Raw genomic sequence first — 21,769 nt, forward strand, 5'->3', positions numbered from 1 at the left:
GTAACTTTGATTCTATAGATCACAGCATACGTGATATTTCTGAGATAAGCAGCACGTGGGGAGATTTTTCTATAGAAGATTAAAAGTATAAAGAAAGTAGGAGTGATCTCAGAACTCGAGGATATCTTAGACTATATATGAAACCAACTCCAGAAATTGAATCATTACTACCCCTTCCACCTGGTTCAAAATCACTAGTATTATACCCTAAGGAAGTAAATATATTTAATTATATTAATCATCCTATTCTTCCACATGATTATGTTTCAGTTGAACAGTTTAGAAAATAAAATGAGCTGTTATTAGATGAGCCACCTATAGGCTGGTACTCTCTTAGTAAAGATAAGACCTTAAAAACGATAAAATATATCAAGGACTACAAAACAAATGAAGTAATACTTAATGATGAGGATGTGGGATTATAGTGGAAATTTAACTGATATATTTTTCTAATAGTTTTAAAGAAGATGATGTGGCTACAAAGATATGGCGAAAAATTCAATATTACAGAAAGGTATTTAACTTATTTTTCAGCCCTTAGCTGGGATAATACACTTTTTTTCTGAATCAAATAATGAACTTGTTAGAGTAATTATAAATAGATAACTGATTAATTTTCGCAAAATATGTGAGAATTCTTTAGTAGGGTTTATAATATGTCCTATATCACGAGTTTCAACTCCAAAATGTATTTTCGAAGAAGATAATTATGATGGAAGTGTTAAGTGGAAGAGATTGGGAATTTCAAATAGTTTATCTTTTACAGAATCTTTCTGTTCACACTCTTCCATGTTTATTGAAAGATCAAACAATTTAAATTTGCTCTTATATGCTCAAATATTTATTCCACTTCTTATTAATCAATTAAACATCTGATTATTACATGAAGTAAAAAGTGGAAGTATAGCTGATAGTGATATCTCTTCACATATGTCTAGTAATTTCCATAATTAATAATGAACTAATTCAATCACTAGTATATAATGTTCATGTACTGGTAGGTGGACCTAGATCTAATAATTTGGTTGAATGGAAAGTCATTCAGCAAGATGAAGCGAATGATATAATAACAGGCTTAAGACATGAAGAATATAGAATTGAATTAAAGTCTATATCAGTATTAATAACATATGTCTTTGAATCTCCACAAAACATTATAAATCAAAGGACACTATATATTGCTGTTTCTGCTCGTTTGAACGCGAATTATGTTCCAAAAATCTTTCGACTAAGGTATACTAGGCGATCTTATGGGAAACATCTCTATAATATCTTTTTTTTAGATAGTTACTTAATAAACCAGTGACCTGAGAGTATTAATTTGGAATCATTAACTGATTATTTAAAGAACTTGAAGATGATTTTTTTTTTTTTTATGAAAATTCCATTTACAATTCAAACTTAAAATTGATTTTTGCTTTATATCAGTCAGTATTAAATCCTATATTCACAGTATTCACAGCTCTAATACAAATATGGAAGGCAGGAGTAGCCCATTGTAATCTTCAGATTACTGAAATATTGATTTTAGTATTAGGAAAATATTTCCATACATAAATCTAACCAAAAAGGATCATTTAAGAAGTAATAATATATTTTATTTAATAATATAATTAAAGTGATTTTCAAAATAAAAAAGGAGAACATTTTAATTATGAATTTGCATGAAGCAATTTTATCAAATTACAATTAAGGTAAGGGATATGAAATTGAGTCTAAATACTGCTGTAATATAACCTTAGTGCATAGTACTTCTCCAGGAAATAGGGTTAATGTATTAGGTCGAAATCTACAGGTTATTCTACAATAAATTAAAAAAGTATTATTTATTTTCGGATCTAGAGATCCTACCCAGTTAAGAGATAAAGCAAAGAATATTGTATTTGTTGGATTTGAAGAATTTCCAAATAATGAAGAATCGAAAGTTAATAAATGTGTAACATCAGTTTGCAATATAGATCAGCGTACTATAGTTGAAATCTACAGTTTTTTGTACTTAAATTCTCATATTAAATGTAAGCTTGATTAGCTGTGATATATTGCTAAACACTTAAGACCTACTTATTAATATTTGGCACTTATCTTAAGAATTAATAATAGGTTTATGATACACAATAAATATGTAATTTAGGTATACATTTAGAAGAAATATTCTATAGATTTATATTCGTATTACAATTGAGTTACTTTATATTCAAATAGAATAACTAAATATATATAACTTTTTTTATTATGTATTTTCCGAGGTACTAAATCACATTATCAAGATTTCACTAACTTATTAAGCTATAAATTTGCACCTTTCTAGCTGGATCTTCTTTATATACCAAGTGATATTGAATTAAAAAGTTCCTAGTTACTTTTATAATTTAATACTAAGTTTAAAAAGGTATTTATTAAGGCTTGCAGTATTTTACTTCAAGATAAGTTTATATAAATATATAAAATAAGGTCGATTAGCTAAACATATACTTTAATTGTTGAATTTAACTTCCATTTCTGCCAGAAATTCAAGTGGGACTTTAGTAAAAGAGTAAGGAGAAGCTATTACATCTGAATTTAATTGGAGAATATTTGAGATGAGTTCATTGACCTTCTCTTCTCTAAAACCACTGTCTGATGCAAGTTTGAAAACATAAGGATATTCAACGCTCATATATGAACAGATTTCATCTTTTAATATATCTAATGTTGCATTGTCTATTTCATCTCTATTGTAGCTATTCTTCTGATAACCTATATGAACACAAATATCAATTGAATTTCTTACCCTATCAAAGAAATCTTTACAAATATCTTCTTTCACCATTTTATAATCAATCTTATAATCAGGTACTAGCTTAAAACTTAGCATATATCCTAATATAAAAGCTACATTTTGAAACATATCTGCCATAATTTCAGGGTTTAGATATAATCTGGGTTTGTATAGAAAACTCGAACTACCGTGGGATTCTATCCAATTTTTCAGAGTTTGACTATTCATGAGAGAAAATGCCTCCATTATATTAACTAACTCACTGTTAATTGGAATTTTAAGATATTTAGACCAATCATTGAAGATTAGGAAAACATTATACCAGCCAAAAATACCATTAGAAATAGTTAAAGGTCTTATATCTTTGATATTTGAAATATAGGATTCTGCAAATTTTTTGATCAAAGTCTCATCTGAATATATTTTGAAGTTGAGAAATATCTCGTCAATTAGAGTTGTGCAAATATACTTTGTTATTTCAGCTATATCTTGTGATCCTATTATATGATTTCCAACAAAAAAATTTCTCAAGGCATCGCTTTTAATATTTGCATTTGAATTAAGTAATGAGATATCTGAAATATTTTCACTGATACTATTTTTGCAAAAATTCCTAATATTATTTAGCGACATATTTGGTAAAATAGTGAAGGATAAATTCTTTTTATCCATAGTTAAACCATAATAAGATAAAACCCTTAAAAATGTATTTAAGAGGTATGTATTGGAGAAATAAAAATAAGGACTATATACTAATTTTTTATTTTTTTCCAATTCTTCAAGTTCTTTCAATGACATACGTTGGAATATATATGTTGCAACTTTGTTTTCAGTAATGTCTACCATCCTTTTTAATTGTAAATAAGTGTATTTTTTTTTTTTCCCACCAAATAAAGAAGAGATTCCTTTAGAAATATGGATAATATCATCACTACGTCTTATTTTAATACTTAAATCATTCCCAGACATCAAGGGTATATTTTGGATATGCATAGGGTGATGTTTAACAATATAAATGAAAAATTCAATAGCAATTGCAAGCCTGCTGTTTTTTGATATACTCAGTAAATTGGAATAGTTAAATTTATTGTTTACTTCTCGACAGAACATATGAGATTTATTCAATATATCAGGCAACTTATCAATGACCCAGGCTCTACAATATTCATAAACAGTTAAATTTTCTGTAACTTGAGACATTTGCACATTATTCAATATAATGCCACCAAAATATTCTTGGTAACTTTTTTCCAGATAAATATTTATTCTTTCAAGTGAAAAAAATTCTTTTTTTAATATGGGAGAATATTTTAATGAAAACCATGTATTTAATTCTGCAAATGGTGTCTGAGCAATTTGGAGGATTACTGGTTCTACAAAGTCTTTATTAAAGAAAAATTTCTTTGTTTCTGCTATAATATTCATGGAATTTACAACAAGAGCAGGATCCCAAAACTTAATCGAATTATAATATCCCACAAATGGGTAATTATCATATTCATTAACTTTTAAAAATAAATTCCAGGATACTCTAATAGGATCTGTTGGCTTTTCTGGATATAAAAGATTGGTATTAGAGGAATCTTGATATTTTATATTATAAATAAATTTTAGGGCAAATAGCATACGTGGTAATTGGTCTACAAACATGAAATTATTTTTCCAAAGTTTAGCAAATTGACTACAAGTTTGATTAAGAATAAATTTTAATTTTTTCTTATTTTCAAGTATAGACTCGTAATATGCTAGTATTCCTTTTTTTACAATATAATTCTGACAAATAATCACTAGCCAATCTATAATACTTCTTTTATTGACATTGTTCCATAACCAATTTGGATCTGGTTCTTTATACCATAAAGATGCAAGTACACCATAATCTAAAATATGTTCTAAATTTTTATTTGAGTTAGGAATTAGGTTTGACAGTTCGTAAGTGATTGATCTTATTAAGTTATAAGATGAAATAAAAGTACACAATTTAAACATTCCTGCATAATTGATAAACCAGTCTAAGCCATTAGTGTAAGTATATTCCATATGTTCCCAGTGTAAACTATCAGCAGGAAGACTACAGCTTGCTGGTGAGTTACTACTTGAATAATCAAAGCCATATATAGAATATGGAAAAGTACTTGGTGCATTACTAGATGAACTCGAATATCCGAAGTTAGATTCACTTGAAATGTATTTAAAGTAATAATCAATATTAATACCGAAAGTACTAGTCATTTGAGGATTTTGACTTAGAGTCTTAAGGGTATCTAGTATTTCCTTTGAATCTCTAATACGAACTTTAGATTTATCTTGACCAAATACCTTAAGAATCTTAATTGGTATAGTATCATCAGATTCAATATATGGTAAAGTTGGCATTAACGAGTCTGCTCCTGGAATATCCCTATCAGTCCAACTTATTGGCTCAGGAGGATTAAATTCAAAAAATATACCAGGGTAAGTGACAACTTTTGGTTCATTAAATAATGGTGCATGGTATATTGAAGATAATTTCTCATAAATAGATTCTCTTGATTTATCATTTTTACTAATTTTAAGTTTTATTATTCGTTTTTCTTCAAGAACTACTTCATAAAAAAAAGTTGCAACATGTAATAAACTCAAAAATTCATAGTAAGGATTAAATAAATTAAAAAAAGGATGAATTACATATAGAGGAAGTTCATCAATATTCATTTCCCAAGGTAACATATTTTTTGAATTATCCCCTTGTGGTGCTTGACCTTGAGGAGCAGCTTTTGGATATAAAGCATCCATGAAATGCATGAAATAACACATATCAAAAAAATTGAAAGTTGTGTGATGTGAATTGATTGTTTCTATATTATTTATACGAAGACAACACCGTATAGTTTTTGGCATACCCCAAGCTTCTCTTAAAATTTTGAGGGTATTTATATCATCAAATATCAATAAAGGTCCCTTATGAATATATCTTTCTAGTAATCCAGCCCAATATGTAGCTCGATTAACTCGCCATGATTTTAGATTATTACAATTAAATTTGGAGGTAACGATCAATTCATTATTAAGGGTTCCTATTATTGGCCATATTCTGGGTTTAAGAATTTCCCCCTCAACAAAAAAATTCTTACTGGGTTTTTTAACTTTTGATCTCCAATAATGACCTTGGAATCTATGAAAATTCAATCTTTCACCTGCAAAATATTTCCTTATTTGTGGAAAATTCATTGGTTGGAATGTTTTTGATTTTGTAATACCAAAAAGTGGAAATATCCCAGGCTGTGGATTAGAAATAAAGGATTGTTCAAATTTAATAGGAGATCTATAGAATTCATCCAGCTGTTTCTTTGCTTCCGCTCTTAAGTTTGGATCATTCACATCAATATTTATTAAACGAGCTTCAAAAGCAAGAAAGTGTGAATATAATATTATTGTTGTAGCTTCATTAATCTTATTATTTCGTTGAGCTTTAGTCATATATTTTGACCAATTTCGCACAGATATTTCTGAAACTTTATATTCACCAAATAAGTTGATTAAGTCTTCTGGAGAAAAATACCAACCATTAGTTATACTAAGATGAGATTCATTTGATAAAACATAAGCCATTAAGGTTAATCTATTAATTTCAGACTGGTGCAGATATATTCCGGTTTTTATATTTAGTCTATTCTTGGGTCTTTTGTTTGCCATTAAAAGATAATTTTCAATATTTAAGTATGTATCTTTAGATATATGGAGGTATACAAAAAAACTGTTGGGTAAGTTTGTAGGTAAAGTGGAACTCCTATGAAAATACGGCATATATTTAAACCCACTTGGATTTTTGAATATATCTTTAATAATTTGGTAACTCCTTAGTTTCTCTTGGTTTATAGTTCCATCTTGCAAAGTAATATCACTGAATTCTTGGTTAAATATACCTAATTCATTATGTAATTTCAATACTCTAAAAAATGAAATAAGCATAGCTTCTGCAACTTCTGGTATAAACCATTGTTTAAGTTTCACTTTTTTGTTATGTAATTCACAAGAATCCATATTAAAATGTTTACTTAATAGTGAAGCCCAACATTCATTTACAGAGTATAAATGAGGAATATCTTTGGATTTTATGGTTTTCCACCAGTTGCATAATTTATCTAAAGAATATTCAAACTGTAATTCTTTCACAAAAGAGTGAGTATTATCATCCAGATTAAATTCAGAATTAAAGGATACCTCAGATACATATTCAAAATATGCAGAAATTGTGATAAGAAAGCGTATCTCCCAATCTTCCAGATTACTACAAGTATTAATCTCTTTGTAATAACTTATAGAGTCTTTGCATTTCAAAAATGGAATAATTTTCTTCAAAGATTCTGAATTTAGTGTTAAAATGTTAATTTTCGGCAACATTGAACTATCCAATTTACTACTGTCTTTACTAATGTTTTCAAGAATAGGACGTTTGTAAACGATAGAAAATAAGTTTTTAAGATTTATATTTGAACTTGTAAGATTAGATATACCAGTTACTGAAAGTCTTGGTATCTCATAACTTTCCAAAATCCATGAATTCGCTTCTTCAATTAATGACATAAATAAGCTTTTATTGTCAATCCAAGATATGTATCTCATATCTTCAAATAGTTGATGTTTTAAACTCTCCATTAAGTTGTAATGTTCACTTTCTGTAAAATCTTGTAATTCAAGTAATCTACTGTGATAACTAGATAATGTAATACAGAAATAATCTGTATCAATTTCTACTTTATGATTTGAACTGATAAATTTTGATTGGAATTCATAAAGGAATACACGATAGGCATTCATTAGATTTATAACTTCTTGTTTAATACAAAATTCACTTCCTTCATTATCTACTCGAGGAATAGCAAAAGTAGGGTCAACGAAAGGATTGAGCATAATTCTAGTTTTTAAGGGTAAATCATCTATGCTCATTATATTAGCACTCTCTTCAATAGCTATCAAGGGTGTTACTTCTGTATCAAATAGTATCTTTAATTCTTCAATGAAGATTTCATGAAAAGAGGGTTTCTTAACTGCAATATCCTTTCCTAACTTTAAAATATATGCAGATTGTATCCATATATTAAAGCTCGTTATGAGATAATTAGCCATACCTGGTAACATCCAAATAACCATATCTTGTGTGATAAACTTTTCTAAATTACTTGCCACATCATTAACACTGATTTTATCTATTTTGCTTGAACTACTAAAGGTTTCACTTACCCATTGACAAAGTTGGATAATAGGTAGTTTGGGTTCAAATAAGTATCTATGAGAAGTGATAATAATACTTATAATTTTTGTAACATTATTTTGGAAAGAAATAATAAAATTAGCTTGCCAGTCTAAAATATCTTTACATACTTTCTTTATGTCTGATAAAGTTGTTTTGCTACTAAATTTTATATTCAATTCTCTATATTCATGAATTATTGTTTTTTTTAGATAAGGTTCCAACTTTGTAAATACATCTATATCTGGTCTAAATTTTGGTAATTTATATCCTTCAGGTAAATCTCCGGCTCTATTAGATCTTATCATAGGATTTTTATATAGTCGTTTAATACGTTCATTACTTAATCCAGTATATTGAAAAAATTGAAATTCCGCTACTTGGATTATGGAAAAAACATAATTTGAAACTTCATTATCTTTCATGAATGGTAGTATGTCTTTAAAAACATTTCTGAATGTATTAATATTTGGATTTCTCCACCATTTGCATAGATGTTTAAGTTCAATTTCCGTATTCTTTAAGGGGAGTTTCGATTTATCAAAATTCTCAAGTAAAAATAGTTCAAATGTAGCTGATAGTACAGTTAAATAATTTATGAAATGAGGCTTAAGTCCAATGCAACTATTTCTTAAAAAATCTTCATTATTAATCGGAATATTTTGATTACAACCATAAGATTCAAGATCTTTCATCAAATTATCATTGATAGGTAATAATTTAGGATTAAAGCTAAGTGAAGCATACAACGGATTTGGACAATGCCTTTGTGAATGAATAAATTCTAAAGAAGCTATGCGATTATCAGGATTAACCACGAAGTTAGAGTCGTGATTAATTTCAAACTGAGAACACATCTCAATAAATAATTTAGAAGTTAAATGCTTTTCTTTAGGATCCTTTATTATATAAGGACGAGAATCTGTATCTGATAAATCTAAAAAGCACTTTGCCAAATTATCTCCATAGTCAGTAGCTGAAAATGGATTTCCACTTTGTTTCGTTTCAATGAATGCTTTGCATAATAAAGTAATAGGAAACTGACTTTCATTCGCTTTAGGAAACCAATAAGATATAAATGCTTGCGCAAAACCACTGAAACAAAGCAAATAATTTAATTCCCAAGATGATACGAGAGTACAATCTTCAATTAACCAAATATCTTGTAAAACTGGATGCTTATCTAAAACAAGATAATCAGCTTTTTCTAAAGATCTCATTACGGGAGTGATATTTAAAACTCTGCAAAAACCAACTTCTAAATTATATAAACAACGAATTAAGACATCTTTATTGGAAAGAATTGCTTCATTTTGGGATATTTGATAAACAACTTCTTGGCATATCTGATGAGCTAATTCATTTATTGAATCTTCATCAACAATATCAACTATAACTAAATCGTTATTATTAATTAACTTTTGAATATATTCACTACAAACCTTTATGATTGTATTTTCAGATGGTTTGAAAATATTGGATATTACAGTATTAGAGGGAATCTCTGTAGGGTTCATGATAATAAAATTATCGAAATGATGATGTTCAATGATCCGCATTATTATAATAGTTAGTACATCTGTAGGAACAAACCATAAATCTATACTCTGATAAATTAACTCATTAACTTCTTTTCCTGTTTTACAACTCTTTATTTTTTCCCAAATATTATGCTGTAAAGGTAATAAGGGTGTTACTCCCAAGTACTCAAGTACTTGGAAATAAACATCATATAAAGATTTTTCAATATTTGGAATTGGAGGATTTACATCTAATTTTTTGGATACATCTTGAGGTGAAGGAATTGTTTCATCTTGACTAACTATATCTAAAGATGGCTGTATATTTTGTAATCTCTCAATATATTCCTTTGCGTTTGCTAGTACTACTTCCAAATAGTCATTTACTGCAATCTTACATAATAGTTCAGCAGCTGTTTTAAAAACTCTTCTATTTTCTATTGGAATTTCTGAATTTTTCATGAAAAATTGGATTTCATCTCCTACTAAAAATCCAGATCTGACTTGAGAATTTAAATACATTATTATAGTTAAGCAACCCTCTTCAAATTGACTTAATGCAAAATTTGGCACAGCCTGGTATAATACATAAGTAGGTATTGTTGATGGCAAATTAATGACAATATATTGACTGACATTTTCGAATTTTTTTTTGGCTTCTAATACAGCTTGCCATGCTAGTAAAAACTGGCTTTCTGGACCTAAAGTTTTAACTAAACCTGAAAGTTCTTTTCCTGATGCTAATTCCAAGATATTTTTACCAGTAATTTTCCTTGAAGCTAATGCTGACGGTGTATTATTCAATTTCTCATCTTTAATAGCTATTTCAGCATCCGACTTTTTGGGTTCAATTAATCTGTATTTTTGCTTGGGCCTTGCTATTATTCTTTTCTGTCTCTGAATATTCTCCATAGCTTCTTGAGGTTTGGTGCTGATAGAAGGAACAGTTTTTGTCTGACGCGGATGCATTGTAACTAACTTTCTTTTCTCTATAGGTTTTGGATTTGGGTCTAGTATAACATACTTTGAATATTCTCCAGTCCTTGGGGCTGATAATAATTTCAAAAGTGAAGGATTCTGTTGCAAATCTTTAGAATCAACTTGCTCCAAAGTATCTTTTGTATATTCATTCACTATTTCAATAGCAGTTTTATCAGTAAAAATATTTGGTATTCCCCAGCTTCTTAAAAAATCTGCATATTTCTCTAATGCTGGGATATCTAAAATATCAGTACCATATAATAGTAAACAGTATTGAATCTCATTTGCTACTCTATATCCTAAAATTTTCTTGTTTTGTTTTGTTATATCTCCTGTTAAAACTGCATCTTCATCTATCAGCACAGGGCTATATGAATCACTCTCTATTCTTGATAAGAGACGTTCACAGGCACCTAATATTTCTACTGAAACATACATTTCACGTGCTCCTTTATATTTATATATTGGAGATAGAATTCCATCTTTTTCCATACGTTTAATTTCCCTATCAGCTAAATCCCATACTTCCTTTTTACTTTTATTTCCAAATATACTCATGGGTCGAGAAAATATTGTTCTTGCTATATTACTAGATTCAATATCATATCTAGACGACAAAGTAAAAGGAATTATCAGATATACTGTGATGATTAAAGTTACCAAGTTTTTTTCAATGGCTTTTATACCACAGGAAATTTTCATCGGTATACAAGAAGTTTTGTATAGAACTTCAATATATATTAACTATTTTAATAAAAATCCCTTAGGATTTTCAAAAGCTTCGTTAATCTGTTCTATAAAAATAATTTCAATGTATTACACCTGAATTTAAAAGAGAAGTCTTCCAGTAAAATATTATTGCATTAATTGGTAGGGTAACCGTTTTCTGATTTCAATAATATTCGGCTAGCTCTGTTTGTTAAATCAAATAAAACAATATATCGCGTATATTGAGTTATAATACAACTGTCTAGTTCATTAAAATTATAATAATTTTTTTTTTTTTATGGTTTTAGATGATCTTAGTTAAGTTTTGGATCATGCATCCCATGATAGCGCCAAATATACTAATCTAAAAATTGTTTGGCGGTTTTTTTGCATGCAGATATAGTGGTTTTTGGTAATTTTTTGGTTTTTTGAAAGTAGGTATATTAATTGATATACTATAGCTCTCATTTTGAGTCTAGATGTTAAACAGAAGAAATTATATAATGATACAAATCTTTGGAATTGTAGGAAATTGAGTTGATTATCTAATGAAGAATCAGAGTTTTTGTGCAAACAAGTTTGCATCCCTCATTTACATTTTTATACTTTTAAATATATATATAAAATCAAATAGAATTGTATATGGATCTAATATAAATGAGAATAGTCAATCTAATTCAAATAATTGGAAGCAGGAGTTGCTTATTAGAGCCACATGTGGTCCAGATGGTAATGGATTTTCTAACAATAAATCTTTTGTAGAGAGTAAGTTGAAAATTTTTGCAAATGATGAGTTTAATAAGCTGGTAAGCTTAGATAAGCTTCCAATTATATATACTGGAAAGAATATTTCTATGATGCGTAAAGCATTCAGACTTGGAGAGATTTTGAAGGCACCATTACGCTTAAGAGAGAGAATAATACAGGATCCTGAATCAATTCCTATAATTGAAGATGATTATCTCTTAATGTCACATATTCCCGAAGAAAGAGTTAACAATAGAATGGAAGTAGTTTATAATAGGGTAGCTAATGAAATTCGTTATACGGTATTGCTCTGTGGTGGTGAATTGATTTCGATAATCCCAATTATAAAGTATATAATGCAACTAAAGTCTGTAGGTAATGATTTGAGTGGAGATTCAATAATATTGGAGTCTCTAAACATTTATAATAAGGAAAAAGTAAGATATAGAAGAAAGATGGCAGAATTAAGTACAAGATATCTATCTACATTGCCATATGCCAATGAAATTTACTTTGGTTCTAAAAATATTAGACCAAGAGGAAGATTGATAGGTATACCAAAATTAGTAAAAAGTGAAATTGAATCAACTAAAGACAAAGATTTTTCAATAGGGTCTGTATCAGATGAAAATGAAATTGGAGGAGCCATAATTGGTCGTAATATAAGAGCAAAAGAGAAATATTTTGATAATAACTTCGAGTATGATAATTTTGGTTTATTAGAAGATCTGGAGAAATTCTCTAGTATTTTCGAACTAGATACTCCTAAAGCGTTATTTTCTATTGGAAATAAGCAAGATTTACCAGTTATGCTAACTCCAATAGCAGATGTAATGTCAACAAAAAATAGTAGAGGTGTAATTCCTCATAGTATAACAAGAGCAGCTATAAATAAAGAAACTGTCATTAGCCGTATTCGAGGAGACTTGGAAAAAATTAAACAAGAAAATAAAGTAGAAGAATTAGGAAGTTCGATAATTTCAGAAACTGAAAAATCTGAAGATGAATTCCTAGATATATATAATGATTCATATGATTCAAAAAGTATTTTGATTCGTCGAAGAATCCGGCCAAATGATTCTCTATTTACTGATATGAATGAGGAAGTTTATGTAGATTCGAAGACTTCAAGTGAGTTACAAATTCCTTTGGTTAAAGGTTTTCCTATTTGGGAAAAAATCCCTGAATTTCTTACTAATATGATTGATAAGATACAAAATAAAGATTTTCTTGATAAAGTAAGATCGTTGGATGAAAAAGATAAAGTACTTAAAGAAGCAATAGTCAAATTTCCTGTTTATCTTTCTCAAACAAAAATTCTACGTTTGGAGCATCAGTTATTTTTTTTCTGGGAATCTCTTAGACTTTCTAATATATTGATGGATCAGAAATATGATTCTTGCTTAGCTAATTTCCCCGATAGGAATAATGTACCAAATTTGGACATTCTCCCTTCTCAAATACCTAGAACTGATAAGTCAATAGCTGAGTCTTGTTTTATACTTCTTAAGTTCTTTAAAAATAAGAAGATACCTTTGAAATTTCGGGTATTAAAAAAGATAAAGATAGATTCTAATATAGCAAAAACTTCATATAGAGTTCAGTTTTTAAGTCCGACTAAATTAGAAGAAAAAAAAGAGTACCATAACAAAGCTAAAATTTTATGTTTTGACATTTTCCCAAATATACTGAGATATGTTATACATTTTGTGTTTAATAATGTTATTGAAGAACGACAGTCTAATTACTTTAAATATATTGAGAAGGTAAAGGATCAATTGAAACATGAAGATGAATTGGCTTTACAAAACAAATATAAGACAGAATTAGAAAAAAGAAAATTGATCACTCCTATAAATATATCTAATCGTATAGAAAGATATGAAAATGCTTGGAGGAGAAGTATTGGATCTTTAGGTTTGGTACCTTTAGCTACTATTTCAAAAAATGTTCTTGAGAAAATCCATAATACAATTAGGTTTGGTCCTTTAATTATTAAACAAAAATTTAATAGAAAACCAACTCCAGAAGAAGTCCGAACTTCAATAGGGAAGACTATTGTCAAAATTATTGACGAATATTATTCATCGATTCAAGCTGATTATTTCTTCCTTCCTGTAGATATGCTTCAAAACTTTACAATACATATTACTAAGACTTTATTAGAAGTTCCTGTTGATGGATTGTTAGATTCTATACTAATTAAACCAACTTTATTATTGGATATGCATATAGATAAATTAACAGATCTTAGTATATTTGATCTATGTGCAAAGCTACTAATTGATATCATTTCTTACCATAAAGTCCGAGCCAATGTATCAATTTTAGATAAGGATAGTGAATATATTAATTTATTAGACAGTAAATATTCGGAAATCTGTATTATAGTATCAAAATATTTATCAGTTAATTTATACAATAGAAAATTATGTCGATACTCACAATCAAGTAATTTTTTGTCTGAGTATAATAAGCAGATTCAGACCACTTTTATTCATCAAATACTAACTGATGGTTCTAGTACTTTGCCTGTGGAATTTGGACTTCAGATTTATCAGTCATCTTACTTAGATATCTTTAAAAGAGTTTGTGAAATGCATGGACTTTTAGTTACATTTTTAGATATAAATCTTGGGCAAAAAGAATCCCCAATTTTGAATATGATGGCTGATAAAACTCAAATGGAACTTACTAATGAAACGATAAATTTCCATGAAGTTGTAGATAGCATTATGAGATCCATATATATTTATATAGTTGGAAAAAGTGTAAACCAGGAACGGATAGTATTTTTCAATGAAGAAATTATGGCTAAATTTTTACTAAATTACCTAAAAGTAAATAAATATAATGTGCCAGATGACGTGAATAGAGTTAAATCTTTTTATATTAGTTATAAGTATCCTTGGGGAACACAGTTTGATGAAGCCCTGATATTGTGGTGTAAAAGCTTTATTACTGCTCTCGCCTCTTTAAAACTAATATCAGACGAAAATAATATAGTATATACTATTACAAATATAGATACTGTTATAAATTCAATGTGCTCACTTGAAATGATTCAGCCAATGAGAAATCATATTGAATATGAAGCTGATGAGGTATTAAGGCGAACATTTGCCTATCATTTAGGGATTGCATTTGTTTACTGGATATACAAAAAACCAATTCCCTTATGGTCTTTTTATGATCAATGGAGCTCAAGATTTGAGCTTGAAACTAATATTTTACTTTCGGAAGAACCAGAAATTAGTCTATCCACTTTCATTCTACTTAAGGGAATAGCTGATGAAGAATATCCTAAACTTAGTGAGCCTAAACTGAAAATAAGACCAAAACCGGAAGTTAATATAAATTTAAAAAAAGAAAATTCCGTAAAGTCTAAGGAGCAATTTCAAGAAGATATATGGATTAATACTCCAATTAAATCCTTACAAAATGGTCAATATAGTCTTGGATATTTTCTCTTTCCAAATACAATTCCTGTGGAAGTTATGAATAAGATGTCTTCGAATGATACATTAGCATTCACAGGACCTCATGAAATCACTTGGGTTGGAGCTAGTGAAAGTGAATTTCAAAACATGTGCTTGGGTGCTCTAAAAAATTTAGAGATTTATATGAAGGATAAACTTCCCTTTAGATCATCTTTAAATGAGTATACTAATATATGGCTAACAGATGATATTAGTACAAGAGATTTACTTTGCAGAGATATAGCAGGACGCTATTTCTATCCTAGATCCATAATGAATTGTGATGAAGCTGTTATGGAAGGAGCACTTATATCTCAAAAGTTATCTGTAGATAAAGAACGTTTAAAAAGAGGTCAGTGGCTTGCTATTCGTGAAGTCTCTATCAGAAGAAATATTCTAGCTTCCGAAAATAATTTGAATGTGGCTATAAATCCTAAGGAGTATCCATTTGTAAATTTTCTACCTCTTAGCAGTTCAGTTGTGAATTTTATTGAATCCGATGAATTCAGACAACCTGGAGGATTCTTAAGGAATTGCAGAGCTGCTCTAGATACTGCTAGGACATTTCCTAAAGAAAGTCCCTACTTTCTAAAGTTATTAGATGAATCAGAAGAAACACTGTCATCTATTTGTACAGATGCAATGAATTTATATTATACCTCATCTTCTCCAATGTCATGGGATGAACAACAAACTACTTTCAATCCGTTAAACAGAGAAAATAGCTATTATATGTCTAGATTTGCTCTAGGACAGTTTAGAGCACTCGTTGACGAAATAAAAGCAAGAAACTTATTTATAGATTCTGCTATTAGGATTTCAGATAATTTTCATTTACTTAACCCTATAATTGAAGGGCTACAAATATCTGACAGCGAAGCAAAATTTGTTCAGGCTTGTTTTTACTTCCTCAGAAATTGTGTATCAAAAAATTATATCTTTTTAAATATGGGTTACGATATAACAAATAGTGATAAATTATTTCATAAAGTCTGTCAATTTGCTTCATATAGGTATTTCTCAACTTCTAAGCCTATTTCTCAATCTGAAGCCCTAAATCTAAAGGAACAAGGTGTAGATTTGGATAATCCATGGATTAGGAGAAGAATTAAAACAGCTCAATGGTTAATAATTCACCAGGTATTCCAAATGAAGGCAAAGAAATATCCGGGTGGCCATGAAGTATTTATAAGAGAAGTATTTGATTTACCTAAATACATGCAGCTAGGAGAGTTTGATACTAGTGAAAAGCAATTACCAATTATAGAAGATTGCATGAATGCAATTATGTTTATTCTTAAACAAAATAGTAAGAATGTTCATAAATTTAATAGATATATCGGGATACCCAAACCATTCTGTGAAGAAGTAGCTACTAAATATGGAAATACTTCTAAATATTAGATTACTTTTCTGTAAATTATATTTTTAATTTAATTAGATTCTAAAGAGTTTTGTTTTGCAAAAGGGAGAGATTTTGTTTTATTTATATTATTAGTCTGAAATGTAGTGTCAATCAAATAATGCAATGTCAAAAATACAGCTAAAGAATTTTTCAATATTTTCTTTTTATTTTCTTAGAAAAAATAATAGAAGTTATATATATTGGTATATTTATAGAAAATATTAGTGATGGTTTTACTCTCCATAATAAATTAGTTTAAAATATGATTATAAACAATCTGGTAATTAATAGATCCAATTCTGTTATCGCATGTACACTTAGCGCTGTACAAATATCAGCCTTTTTGATGCATAGAATACAGGCTTTATGGCCTAAATAATATCCTTTTAATGTCTAGATATGTTTCTGGAAAAGAATAATTTATGGCTATTTATAAATTTTGCTAAATTTTTATTCTATTCATTCATTCTCGTAGCCTACTCTAACTGTTTTGATAGGAAGAAACTACCTCCAACTCTACAAGCACTTGATAAAGTTAATGTATACTATTGGGATATATTAAAGGACTATGTTGAGTACTTTAATAGTGAAATTGAAAATATTCGTCAGAATTACCCATCTTTGGAGTATCATATAAAGAAGGGTCAGTGGTTTAGCATAGTAGATGTGTTAGAATGTGAATATGATGATGAGAAGATATATGATACAATACCAGCAAGAATTAAAATTAGTGATTTATCACAAAATATTAATCTAGTACGGGGTTTGTGGGAAGAAAATCAATTCATCACGGTCTCTTTAAATCGTATTGAATTTACTCAGCATTGCTTGGGAGCACTACAAAAACTAATACATCATCCAAATGTTATAATCCAAGGCCATGATCCAACACGTCTAAAGAGTATTTGTAATGATGCTTCAGATAGATTCTTTACTCCTGCTATTCTTTTTGATGAGATAAATTCTCTGATAAGTAAAGATAATGATAGATACTCCATAGCTACACTTAAATGCATCGATCAGGAACGTATAAGATATGGTCAGTGGTCAGCTATAGTTCATCTTCACGCACTAGACTTAGAAGATGGTCGTGATAGAGTATTTGGAGACTTAAAAGGTAGTCTTAATCCAGTATCTCAAGGTTCTGAATATACAAAACCAAGTTCATTACCATACTTTCCTCCACCTGAGTTTAGTAGAGGAGTGGAGCATGATAACTTTGTAGATAGTTGTATGAATGCCCTGTTGAAGCTGTATACAAGACAGGAAGACCCAAATATCTTGCTGAAACTATATTGTAAGGATGCAAAGAAAGTATACTTTAGCAATACTCATGATTTAGTGAAAAATTTAGATGTCTATGGAATGGGTGAAATTGATCCTATAAGTGTATCAGAGCTAAGGTATAAGGTAGGACAGCTTACTCCACCTTCTACGCTGCTCCTAAATATATTTGACTACAGATTAGTTAGAATTGGCCAATGGCAAAAAATAGCGCAACAAATAGTAAAGGATCACAATTCTGTACCCCCTTATGATAGAGTTCGTGGTATTATATATAATGATCCACGAAACTATGGTTATAATGCTGGTTTGACATTTGAAGAAATGATACAAAATTGTGAGCATACCTTAAGAAAAAAAGTTATGGACCAAAATAAAAAAGGTCAATTTTTAGATGGGAAAACTCAAGCTTCAATGTCAAAGGATATAGATGAAGAATGGGAATGGGCATCAGTAATAGAGCTGGTAGAAGTAGAATCATTTTGTAAGGATGCAGCAGGAGCTTATTTTGATTTAGGTAAAGAGTATTATTCTATACCTCGTCAAATGCCACTTATTCCTTCCCGATTGGAATTTGATCCAGGATTTGGTCTTACTGAGTCTTACATTCCACCTCAAAATCTAGACCTTAATCGTCAAAGATCAACTTTAGACTCTTCCAAAATAAATAACTTAGACTGGCGTATTGAAGCCTCTAGTATTCTCTGGAATACTATGGATAACTTAAGACTATCAACACAACTCGAGAATTTAGTAACAAATATACAATGGAAGAAGATTATTCAGCAAGCTAAAAGTTTTGTTTTTTTTGAGATTGGTATAGATAACTTTTATAATACTGATATAAAACCACCAAGAAGTATTTTTCATTATTCCAATGATCCCATAGAAATGTATAATCAGTGTTTACATGCTTTTTCTGAGGCTAGAAGAACACTTTACCATAGAAAATTTCGACGTCAATCTAATTTAAGTATGGAATCTCTTCTAGCTTTAGGATATATTATGGATTCAGTAGACGAATCACAAACTAATAGTTATAAATGGATTATCTCTTCTTCAATAGCACAAGGTCTACAAGATAAGGGTATCACAAGTAATAATATTGAGGAATATCCGGAATTCATTAATCCTGTAAAGCAGTCAATGTGTATGGAAAGTGCTAAAGAATACTTTGAAAACGCGGAATCTTGTCCATTTGTCCAAGATGAAATATCTAAATATAAATTTCAAGCTCAGTCTGTATTTCCTCATAATCCAGTACCTAATGCTGATGATCCGAAATTAGCAGATCCTAGTGGTGATTTAGAAGCAGAAGACCAATGGAATTTTTTGTATGATTACTCAGTTTATATTAGGAATAAGAATGATGAAAATATAAATATTATTCTTATTCCCCAAAAAATGCCATTGTCATTTATAGATTTCAGACATTCACTTTGGAGGCCTCCTCATGAATGCCTACAGGATATGGTAATAAATTGCATTCAAGCATCCTGGCCAATTGTAGAAGCTAACTGGCGTAAACAGAAAGTTCAAACAGATTTGGCTACAGCATTAGCTATATTTTGTGATTCGGCATCTTTGGAATATTTTGAACGTAAAAGGCAGTGGAGGCAACTAGTAAATCTCATCATGAAATCACAAAAATATGCTGAACATTTTACATGGCTTAGAAGAGGTTTTTACATGCCTCGACAATTTGAGATACTTAAAATACCATTACTCACAACAGGAAAAGAAGGCCCTGTTTCAAATGAGGCAATCCAAAGATATTCAGAAATTCTTGATATAACATTTTCTGAACTCGTATATATGAGATATTTAGCTCCTTTTACTACTGAGCTCTATAAATTAACTAAATTGATTGCTTGTGATATGTCACAAATTTCTACAAGAGGTTCTTGGGTAGGACTTATTCCTGTAGATGCTGAAGTTTTAAGATATACAGAAACAATATTAGCTATGGGGAGAATGGAATCTAATAATCTTTTGGAATCTAAAGCAATTGGCTTTCAACCTTTACGAGGAGCATTTGATCCAAGATTTAAATTATCTCATCGGACTAAAGTAAAAGAGCCTGTTTCTTTTAGACGAAATCAAGATGATCTTCAAAGCTTGTCGATGTCAAAACTAAGACCTCCTCAAAAAACCACAGTGTCACCAAGAGTTCGATTAATGCAATATAAAGAAATAGTTGAAAAGGATCAGGATGATTTACCTTTCCAATATCCATTACCAGATGAAGTAAAAATTGATTGGAGGAAGTATAAGGGAGGTTTTGTAGATACTTTAGATCTACAGAATATGCCTAATAAGAAAGTAATTCATGATTTTATAAATGTTGACTGGCTAAGGCCTAAAAATATGGATATTATTTTTAGTGATTTAAAAGGGAGTAGGAGATTACAATTAAAAGCTATTCAAATGCCCCGAAGAAGACCATTTTACGATAATAATAAGGGGACCATATTTTATGATACTCCTAGCACCCCAATTACTGAGCGTGGAATTGAGCCTAGAGGTAGATATCCTGAGCCTCCTGGAAGATTTCCTGTGACAGATGGAACATTACATACAGGATATAGAGTAACTGAACGATACAGAGAACCTTACAAAATACCTAATAAGATATTACCTCCAGATCCAGCCTTAAAAAGTGAAAATTTTATTCCAATACCAGAGTTGCCTATTGTTAAGAGGAAAAGTCTAAAGGAACTTCGGGAACTCGCAAAATCAATGGATTTACAAACTGAAGAAAATATAAAGCTTGAAATACCATCCATAAAAAAATATCTATCACAAAAAGTAGTGAAAAAGGGAGAGAAATATAACGATATTGAGATAGATGACATATATGGAATTACTACCAGGAATAGAAAGAATCACTTATCGGGTAAAATAACCTCAGAAATTATTCATAATATCATCAAAGCGGCAGAGTACTATAAAATAAAAGCAGATTGCATTCCTCCATATGGTTATACATTGGGAGAAACGATTAATAGAGAAGAAGATGCTATGAGAGGAGCACGATTTGTTTATAGATGTCTTAGAATGGATAATCATTTTATTACAGCAAAAATGGCATTTAAAATATGGATAAGATCCTTATTTCTCAGAAGAAATTTCCATTATTATACTCTACCAGGTTATAGAGCTAATATGAAGCCCTATATCAAAAGAAGGTCTAGATATGATGATCAGACATACTGCCCTGGAAAGAATCAAGATAAGCTAGATGCTATTACGGATTCCTTAGCTACTGCAGCTTATTCCAATTATATAACAAATATCAAAGATATAAATAAATTATGTTCTATAGCAGAAGATTTTTTATATAAGAGAGTTAAGACAATTTCAAATTGTGTTAGTTCTTTTAAGAAAAATTATATAGATGATACCAAACAACCTCATCTCAATCTTTCTAAAGCTACTCTAGTATGCTCTCAATTTGAAAATGAATGGGGGACTCCAGTTTATAAGATTGAAAAATTCCCTGATCCTCCAACATAGATTTGATTCTTCTATATATTACTAATTAAATCTAAAAACAAATATACCGCCATAATATCAAAAAGGTATCGAATGATACTAGCGCCAAATATTTAGATGATCAGATTTTTAGATAAAATAAGACAATAATATAATATA

General features: G+C 29.4%; 4 protein-coding genes across 4 annotated transcripts; 3 read left to right on the forward strand and 1 right to left on the reverse strand.

Moving 5' to 3' along the window:
- Positions 1 to 137: 137 nt before the first annotated feature.
- On the forward strand, positions 138 to 2,029 carry cand_011760 (uncharacterized protein; the record flags this gene model as incomplete). Its single annotated transcript, XM_067211415.1, has 6 exons — positions 138 to 215; positions 297 to 413; positions 535 to 588; positions 634 to 751; positions 1,002 to 1,233; positions 1,843 to 2,029. The coding sequence occupies 6 exons, from the start codon at positions 138 to 140 to the stop codon at positions 2,027 to 2,029; spliced, it is 786 nt and encodes a 261-aa protein (XP_067067035.1).
- Positions 2,030 to 2,473: 444 nt separating this feature from the next.
- Positions 2,474 to 11,194, reverse strand: cand_011770 (uncharacterized protein; the record flags this gene model as incomplete). The annotated part of the gene is made up of 1 exon (XM_067211416.1): positions 2,474 to 11,194. One exon carries the CDS (start codon positions 11,192 to 11,194, stop codon positions 2,474 to 2,476), a length of 8,721 nt encoding a protein of 2,906 aa, XP_067067036.1.
- Positions 11,195 to 11,748: 554 nt separating this feature from the next.
- On the forward strand, positions 11,749 to 16,830 carry cand_011780 (uncharacterized protein; the record flags this gene model as incomplete). Its single annotated transcript, XM_067211417.1, has 1 exon — positions 11,749 to 16,830. The coding sequence occupies one exon, from the start codon at positions 11,749 to 11,751 to the stop codon at positions 16,828 to 16,830; it is 5,082 nt and encodes a 1,693-aa protein (XP_067067037.1).
- Positions 16,831 to 17,230: 400 nt separating this feature from the next.
- Positions 17,231 to 21,631, forward strand: cand_011790 (uncharacterized protein; the record flags this gene model as incomplete). The annotated part of the gene is made up of 1 exon (XM_067211418.1): positions 17,231 to 21,631. The coding sequence occupies one exon, from the start codon at positions 17,231 to 17,233 to the stop codon at positions 21,629 to 21,631; it is 4,401 nt and encodes a 1,466-aa protein (XP_067067038.1).
- Positions 21,632 to 21,769: the final 138 nt, after the last annotated feature.

Source organism: Cryptosporidium andersoni, assembly GCF_001865355.1.
Source record: "Cryptosporidium andersoni isolate 30847 chromosome Unknown contig_44, whole genome shotgun sequence".
NCBI lineage: Eukaryota > Apicomplexa > Conoidasida > Eucoccidiorida > Cryptosporidiidae > Cryptosporidium > Cryptosporidium andersoni.